We start from the raw sequence: 9,286 nt of genomic DNA on the forward strand, positions 1-9,286 counted from the left end.
TTGGAGAAGCCGTTTCTTCCCCTTTTCACGTCGTCGTCGAAAGAGGGCGACGCTTTCTATCTCATAAGCCAGAGGTCTTCTCGAAACCCTGCTTTTTTTGTTTTTGATTTTTAGTGGAATGGTTATGTTTCTTGATGCATGTGTCCTCATTAGGGTTTTTATTGGAGAAAGATCTATTTTTGAGAAGAAAAATTCAGAGCATCAAGCTTTGGTGCATTAACTAACCAACCCTAAATCATTTTGAAAAAGATGCTCAAAATGTATTTATTTTAGGGGGAAAGGTAAAATTGAGTCATTTCATACACAGCTTATGTAGCTTTCTGACAACGGACTCAAAATGCAGAGGACATGGAAGATTTATTCTTTGTGGAATTTTGCAAACATGCAGTTATGTGCAGAATCTACTACAAATTGCCGAAATTATTGAAAATAAAAAAAATTTGTGGTTTATTTGCTAATCAGACTATGTTGGACTATTTCTTTATCGCATGTGCAAAAAATTGTTAAGGTAAACATGGTTGATTTTGTTGTGAAATTGTGATGATATATTGATTTGTGAAATTGAGAATTGCGATGATTATTCATTTTTTTTATTTTGAATGTTATAAATATATAAATTATTTAAATAATAATAAATTATTTAACCTACGTTAAGAGTTAGGCTATTTTGCGTTTTGGTTATCCGGAGATAAGTGTTACTCTATGCGTTATCGCTATTTTCAACATTGGTTTGGACAAAAAGTTTGTATGAAAGTATCCAATTTTGGAAAAAGTAGGGGTAATTGTCTTAATTTTATTGTCCCAATGAATAATACCTTAAAGTGAAATCTCAATCTCATTGTCCCAATGAATAACATCATAAAATAAAGTCTCAAAAACTACCCCACTTACCCCAACATTACACCAACCAATAACCCCCCTCAAGAACAAACATACCCATTACTTATGATTTCTCTCTTAAAATACATCTTGTTAGAAAGATTATTTACACTTCGGTACTTCAAAGTTTTACATCTTTTTAACTTTAGTACCCTAAAGTTTTTCTAACACTTTGCAAGATTTTTTTTTCTAGCACTTTTGTTATGATGAAGTTTACAATCTTTTCTTTTACTTGGACACCTAAATGTTTTCTTCTAACACTTCTGTTATGATGAAGTTTATACATTTTTAAGTTTGATATCCCTTAAAGTTTTGTTTTTGATATTTTAATCCCCAAACTTTAGGGTGTCAAAGTAAAAAAAAAGTATAAACTTAAGGTATCAGAGTAAAAAATGTAGAATCTTTGGGGATGAAACTTGAAAGTAGAAATTTTGTAAAACTTAGGGTCATCAAAGTGTCAAAAAAAAAAAAAAAAAAAAAAAAAAAAAAAAAAAAAAAAAAAAAAAAAAAAAAAAAAAAAAAAAAAAAAAAAAAAAACGTTGGGGGTATCTATGTTGAAAAATGTGTAGACTTTAGAAGGCCAAATTGTACATAATCCTTAAATAAATAATATATGAGGGTTTTTCGATCACTGAAGGACCAAATTGCAAGACCCTTGGGATTTGAGGGACTAACGAGCACTCTCATAGATTTGAGGGACTAGCATGGAATTATTAAAGACTTGAGAGACCAATATCTATATAATCTAAAGAAAATTGGGATTTCGATAATGGTCCCCTAATCTTCAATATCTTGTAGTTATTCCCTCAAATCGTTGAAATTGCTATTAGGGATCTGTTTGGAAGGATTGACATATCTTAGGGGCCTATTAGCAATTTCAATGATTTGAGGAACTAATTTAAAATATTGAAGTTAAGGGAACAAAATTTCCTCACCCGCTCCCACGTCTCCTGTCATTTATCGTCTCTCTTCAAACACAAACACAAACCCTAAAGACCCTAAACCCCAACTTAAAACCAAAAGAATCCAAACCCTAAATCCAATTAAATTCCAAAACCCACCATCTTCTTCTCTCTTCAGCTTGACGCCCTCTCTACCTTTGATACAACAAACTCTAACAAAAAGCCCAATAACAATCGAAAAATCCTCTCTCTGAACTCAAGGTCAGCTCATTTCCTCTCTTTGATTTGACAAAATTCTATTTTTGAATATTGTTATCTTTATATTTCAAAGGTATAATGTTTTATCTAAGCAAGATTGAGCATACAATTCCTCTGCCTCCGCATTTGCTGAGCCGTCCTCTTGTTGATGCGATCAAGGAGCAGCTTGAGAAGTTATTTTTGGACAAGGTTTATTGCTGAGATTTTTTTTAATAAAGAATTTCATTATTTATATGTTGCATGTGTTTATATAAGTTTTGTTTTTTATTTAAAAATAGGTTATCGCTAATTTAGGCCTATGTATCTCTATTTATGATATTCAATCCATTGAAGGTGGCTTCGTATATCCCGGGCATGGCTGTCCTACATATAAGGTACTCGTTATTTTATGGAATTATGAAAATTAGATTCTTAATAAATGAAAGTTTTTATCTCATGTTCATAGATGTAATTCCTTCCTCTTCCCCCCATCTATCATGCGTGGTTTGAACAGGAAGGTCATGATCATTGCTTGGGTTTAAAGTTTAATTTAACTAGTGGCTTTTTCATTGCGCTCAAAGATGTCTAATTGGGCCATACATCTTGTGTCGTTTCCCATGTTTCCTTATCATTTGGGCTAAATTACCGGATTGGTATTTTAGTAGGACCATATTTCTAATATGGTATTGTTTTTCTTTCACTTGTGAGATTATTTTATAAGTATCGATAATTGACGTGAATGTGGTGTTATTTTACATAGAAGAAATAAGGTAATTTTTTTATATAGAATAGATGACCAAATTGATATTAACACTGTTGGTGAAAGAAGAAAGTCCCATATTGCAAACAAGGTTCTATTAAAAATGCCAACTTGGTGATTTATCATTTGTCTATAAATTTGAATAAATAAAAACTAACAAGGAAAAGAACATCATCATAGATTAGATAAATGGATGGAGAAATGTATACCATTAATGATATCATGTTAGGCTGTTATATTTGTTATTTATAAATGAAATGGGTTTGTGGCAAATGTTACACAGAAAGGTAAAGAACAGGATATAAACTTGAGAGAATTTATCCATGTTCAAAAATGGGGATTTTTGGTTCATTTAGCGGATGTAAGGTTTTAGGAATGTTCACTTCTCAATTGGAATGTAAAGAAAATTAGGGATGATGGTGGGCTTTATCCATTTCTGAAACCCGTGAAATGTTATGGAACCTGACAAATGCTTAGTTGGGTTTTGAACCCATTTTTTCAATTTAGCTTATCACAAAATCCTAAATGTAAGATAATAGTTGTATCTTAAGGTAAATTGACTAACATATTTGCCCATAGGATTCATTTTATAGAGGCAACTTTAAGAATGCAATTATGCATGTTGATTTCCTTGTACATTGTGTTGAAGTATAAGATGCATACCCCTATTGCAAAATATTGACAACAATATCAAGTTTATAGTGAAATCATTAAAACTATAACTATATAAATGTTAAAAGATTAAGCTTTGATACAATGTTTAGGGATTCTTCAACTATTTAGTAGGTCCAGGGTTTGACTTTTGGAAAATCTCCAATAATTGGGATAGGATTACAGACTACAGATCTCCTTAGACACACAATAACAAGAGTCTCATGCATTAGGCTACCCTCTTTATCTCTTATCGAGTCTCAGTATCCATGACCCTACGACATACTCATTTTCTTAATTTTTAAGATTTGTGGTCTGTGCATGTGCGTTTGTGTGTGGGCACACGCTAGAGGTAGCCATCGGACTGGGTGAGCCCGAAAGCTCACCCATCTTGGCCTGCTAGGGTCAGGGTAAAGCCAACCTGGTTTGAGCAGGCCGGGCTTGATCGGGAACCCGGAGAAATTCTGGGTAGGGCGGGTAGAGGGTCCAAAACCTTGGCCCGAGCCCTGCCCTAGCCCGACCTGTGTTTTAACATGCCATAAGTTTTTTTTAAAAGTTAGCCCACAAGTTTCTTAAATTATTAGCTCACATGTTTTTTAAAAAAAGTTTTGGCCTATATTTTATAAGCCTGCCCATGCCCAAAAAAGATTCAAAATTGGCCTAAAAAATTAAACATAAAGTGGGCCAGTGGGCTAACTTAAAAAAAAGAGGCCCAAAATAGAAAAAAAACAGACACATGCTATATTCTTATTTCTCATCCTATGATATTATTCAACTTCAATTCTAATTTCTCATTCTTATACTAATATTCTTCACCTTGTCTTTCTCTATTATTCCTTCAAGTCTCTTAAGCTACTAAATTCTAATATTCTCATTTTAATGGATCCTAGCCTTTCTAACTTCACGATGAAAGGTGATGGTGCTAATAGAGTTGCTGTATGTAGCAAATGTGGGATATGATTACAAGCTCCAACAAGTGGTCGCACAGGAAGTTTACGTAGACAGTTCATGTGGATAGGAAAAGAGTTAAAAGGCCACAATTCACTTTGAGATATTTATTTTATGTAATGAAAAGAGTTCCAGAAAAGTGTTATTGAAAATGGAAGGTCAAAGAAAAAGGAGAAGCAGATACAGAATTATCTCTACTCTTAAGTTGAAGAAAATCATGGAATCATTTTGTATTTTTTATTTTCTTAATCTAGCATAGTTTGATTAGTTTCATTTTAGTGTGCAGCATGCAACACAAATTGTTAATGAAATTTATTTTATTTTGTCAATATTTTTGGTATATTATATGTAAAAATTTATTTGTTTAAAGAAAAATAAAATAAAATAACTGGTTTTGGCCCTGCCCGGCCCATAGCCTGGCGTGTCGGGCCAGCGGCTTGGTTTGGGCAGCTCCCAAAACCAAACCCCTGGGCTCAAGTCTGGATTAACAAGGCCCAGCCCGTCCAAGCCTGATCCCGGTGGGTTTGGACCGGGTTTAGCCCGAACACGGCTCTTGCCTGGGTCTATAGTGCGTGTGTGGCCGCGTTCCCTTGTGCTCGTGTGTAGGTCGTGTGATTTTCATGGATGCCTGTGCTCAAGTGATTTAGAGTAGAAAATACCTTAAACATATTCTGAAACATACTTACGCATATGCTAACTGTTGAATTTTTTTAACATTTATTTATTTTATCATTAACTTATTAATAATTTTCTTGTTCTTAGGTTATATTTAGATCAGTAATGTTCAGACCATTTGTTGGGGAGATTCTTACAGGAAAGATTGAGGAATCTGGCGTTAATGGTTTGCGTTGTAAGTTAAGGCATTTTTTCTTTAATGATAAAACATTTACGATGTATTTGCCTCACTGCCTTCATCTATGTCAGAAAATAATGGCATATTAGAATAATAGCATATTATAATGGTGACCTGCCTTTTCTCATTAAGCAGTTGATGGTTTGTCTAAATCGTAGTTTGGTCAGTTGTATGTTGATTGTCTTCTGGAGTACAGATATATAGCAAACTAATTTGACTAACCAAAGACACCAGTATTGCCACCTTAATCTTTCAAACTGCTTGAGCTCAGCATCAAAATGTCCTTCTCTTTGATGGAATCCTCAATGTTCTTGGATTCTAATCCTTTGCTGCGTACCTTACCGGGTTTGGAGTTATCTGCATCTATTTTGACCGTTCAGATTTTCAACAAGGCTCATACCATTTTCCTGCTTTCCCTTATCGAGATTCTGAATTGTTGATTCCTTCACGAGTTTGATGGGGATGTTAATTATAGTGCTTTTCTTTCTTCTAAAATTTCTCATAAACAGAGGGCTCTGATCTATAATTCTATAACACCATTACATCCTTTCACTATATAACAATAATTGTATTAGTTTGCATACCAGTTGTACATGTCTATTATTCCCATATATACCTTGTTACCAATGTCTGCTACATGTGTTCATAATATGAATTTGAGGTGGATATTAAACATAGTGCTGTTCTTTTTTTATTATTATAAATTTTCTCATATACAGAGGCTTCTGGTGTATGATTCTGCATACTATTACTTCCTTTCACTATATAGACAGTAGCTGTATTAGCTTGTGTACTAGTTTTACATGTTTATTATTCCCGGAGACACCTTTTAACCATTGATATCTGTTTCATGTGTTTATATTATAAATTGGATGCTGACTTGTGTGCCAGTGTCTCTTGGATTCTTCAATGACATATATGTTCATGTGCACCTGTTGCAGCATCCGTGCCAGCTGTAAGGATCTTTTATTCTTTATCAGTTAACCCTATCTTTTCGTTCTGCTATACACACACACACACATACATACATACATATATACACATACATACATACATATACGTATGTGTGTGTGGGTCCATAAATATATATATATGTGTGCACGCGCGTGCGCGCGTGCGTGTACATACATGTATGTGTGTGTGTGTCCCTATGAATATTTTTTAAAATCATGCACACATCATATCCATAAAGTGTTTTCTATGGGAATCATTTGTATATAGGGGACATACAGAGATATTTAACAAATATTGGGGAGTCAGCGCATAATATGATTTGGTATCTTTTGCAAATTTTTTTGCAAAAGAATTTGGTCTCATATGAGCCATAATTCTTCCTTCTAGTTATTTACATAAGTAGAAATTGTGGACCTCAATTGAACCATAAATCAAAGGCCAAATCGTGATATATTGTCACCAATCTATTGGGAAAATCGTAATATGTTGTCCAAAAATTGCCAAAATCAGCAAAGGACATCCGACAATATATCGGCCGTGTCGGGGATATTTAACACATCACATACATATACAAACTTCATCAAATACGTACTGGTGTTTTATTTCAATTCAATTTTCGTAATGCATTTTTTGCTGGGTATCAACCTGGGTGGGTGGCTTGACTACCACCTTGAGATCTCTCTACTGTACAAAGGTGAAGTTTAAGAAGCTCTCTGAAGCTCACTTTGATGCTCCTTAAATTGCAGGCCTTTGGGCACTTTGCTTACCCTGTTCTATAGAAAAGCTTACATTTGGTACACTTTGTTTAACCCACTTTTTCCTCATCTTTTAGAATAATTAAGAAGGATCTTTACTGATTGTTGCCAAAGTCTAAGCCAACTCCTGGTAACTCTTTTGGTAATTAAATTTCATTAATTATGGTTTATATTTATGTTGTTCATATTGAAGTTTATGTTATTTCCTATTCCTCCAATCATCATAAACAACTCACAACACTAATTCTATTGTTGGGATCCATATTTTCATTTGCTTTATCAAGGGCATTGTATATATAAAGTTTTCAGTTTCTGTATATATCTTTTATATGTTAGTAAATGTGGTCTATTGAACTTAGTGGAAGTTAGGGACTGAGAAGGGTATGATAGTAATTAAATTAATGAAGAGATAGGCATACCAGAACTGCATGGAAGGATAGAATTCATGTAGGTGACCCCAATTTTTGGGATAAAGGACTCGTTGTTGCTGTAGACTGTAGTAAATAGGGCCAATACTGACACTGGAGAGAGGTTGATGATGTGGCAGCCTCCGGTAGCCTCCTATTCCCCTTAATATGTTATTATGTAGAATGAAAATTCTTGAAGCTCACCTTTTGAAGCTTATGTTTCGCTTTGATTAAGTATCAAGAGTTCTTGCTTCATGCTTTCTCCCTTTTAAATATTGCTCCAAAGATATGGTGAGGGTTTCTGACTTCTGAGTTATATTTTTATATTCTAATTGTTAGTTTGCTGTTGATAACAGGGGACCAGATGACATATGGACATGGACGTACGACTCCTCAGAACTTCCATTGGATCTTGATGAGAAGGTTTTCATAGTTATTTCTGATTTTCCTGTATGGAGAGTAATAGACAACCAAACTTATCTTTGTAATTTGTTTTTCTTGCAGATAAGGTTTCGAGTAAAAAGTATTAAATACCCGCCTCTCCCGATTGAACAGGATGCTGATGCAAAGCCTTTCGCTCCGATGGAGATTACTGTATGTTGCTAGAACTCAAATATGCGTTATATGAATGATTTGTGTAATGGGGCTATAATCTGCGGTCATTTTTATTATTAGTGTGCTATTCTTCATGGATTCAAGGGGATGTAATAGATTGTTTTTACTTAAATTGCTTTGTTCTTGTTTGGCAGGCGGAAATCTGTGCAGATGGATTAGGCCTGGTTTCTTGGTGGGAAGAATAGTTGAACATAATTGAGCTAGCGGAAATCTGTGCAGATGGATTAGGCCTGGTTTCTTGGTGGGAAGAATAGTTGAACATAATTGAGCTAATTGAACAAACAAGTGAAGATAAAAAGAGAGTTATGTATTCATGTAACTGGATCATGTGCATTTTACTTGTATGTTTGTCAAATTTATAAGTCTAAAAGACTCCGTTTCTTGCTACTTTCTGTTACTAGGTGTGAATTATATGTGTTTTTATTTGTACTTTCCTATAAAACTTGAACTTTTGGCTTTAAACAAGGAACACGTTAGCAACTTTGGGGGTGTTTGTTTCAAATCCTAAAATTTATGGATATGGATTTCACCATAGAATTTAAAATCCATAAATTTTTTTACATGTTTTGGGATCTCTAAAATTTTGTTTGTTTCATCAATATTTTAGGATTTGGAATACTATAAATTATATATTATAATATTATATAATATTTTAATAACATATATTATTATAATATTATATAATATTTTAGGATTTGGAATACTACAGCATGAACAGTGATTATTGGGTCCTCCTATATATATTATATATTATATATATATATATATATATTATATATATATTATATTATAGATATAATAACATATATTATTATAATATTATATAATATTTTAGGATTTGGAATACTACAGCATGAACAGTGATTATTGGGTCCTCCTATATATATTATATATTATATATATAATATTATATATATATATATTATATTATAGATATAATTTATATAATATATAATATAATATATATAATATATTATATATATTATATTATATATTATATAAATTATATCTATAATATATAATATATATATATATAATATTATATATATAATATATAATATATATAGGAGGACCCAATAATCACTGTTCATGCTGTAGTATTCCAAATCCCAAAATATTATATAATATTATAATAATATATGTTATTAAAATATTATATAATATTATAATATATAATTTATAGTATTCTAAATTCTAAAATATTGATGAAACAAACAAAATATTACAAATTTTGGTATTCCAAATCCCAAAATATTGATGAAACAAACAAAATATTATAAATTTTGGTATTCCAAATCCCAAAATATTGATGAAACAAACAAAAT

General features: G+C 32.4%; 1 protein-coding gene across 1 annotated transcript; it reads left to right on the plus strand.

Annotated features, from left to right (window-relative positions):
- On the plus strand, positions 1,828 to 8,358 carry LOC109848655 (DNA-directed RNA polymerase III subunit RPC8-like). Its single transcript, XM_020418277.1, has 9 exons — positions 1,828 to 2,042; positions 2,113 to 2,228; positions 2,318 to 2,413; positions 5,140 to 5,227; positions 6,122 to 6,185; positions 7,703 to 7,769; positions 7,851 to 7,940; positions 8,096 to 8,152; positions 8,222 to 8,358. The coding sequence occupies exons 2-8, from the start codon at positions 2,118 to 2,120 to the stop codon at positions 8,144 to 8,146; spliced, it is 567 nt and encodes a 188-aa protein (XP_020273866.1). The 5' UTR covers positions 1,828 to 2,042; positions 2,113 to 2,117; the 3' UTR covers positions 8,147 to 8,152; positions 8,222 to 8,358.

This window comes from Asparagus officinalis, chromosome 1 (assembly GCF_001876935.1).
Source record: "Asparagus officinalis chromosome 1, Aspof.V1, whole genome shotgun sequence".
NCBI classification, from domain to species: Eukaryota; Viridiplantae; Streptophyta; class Magnoliopsida; order Asparagales; family Asparagaceae; genus Asparagus; species Asparagus officinalis.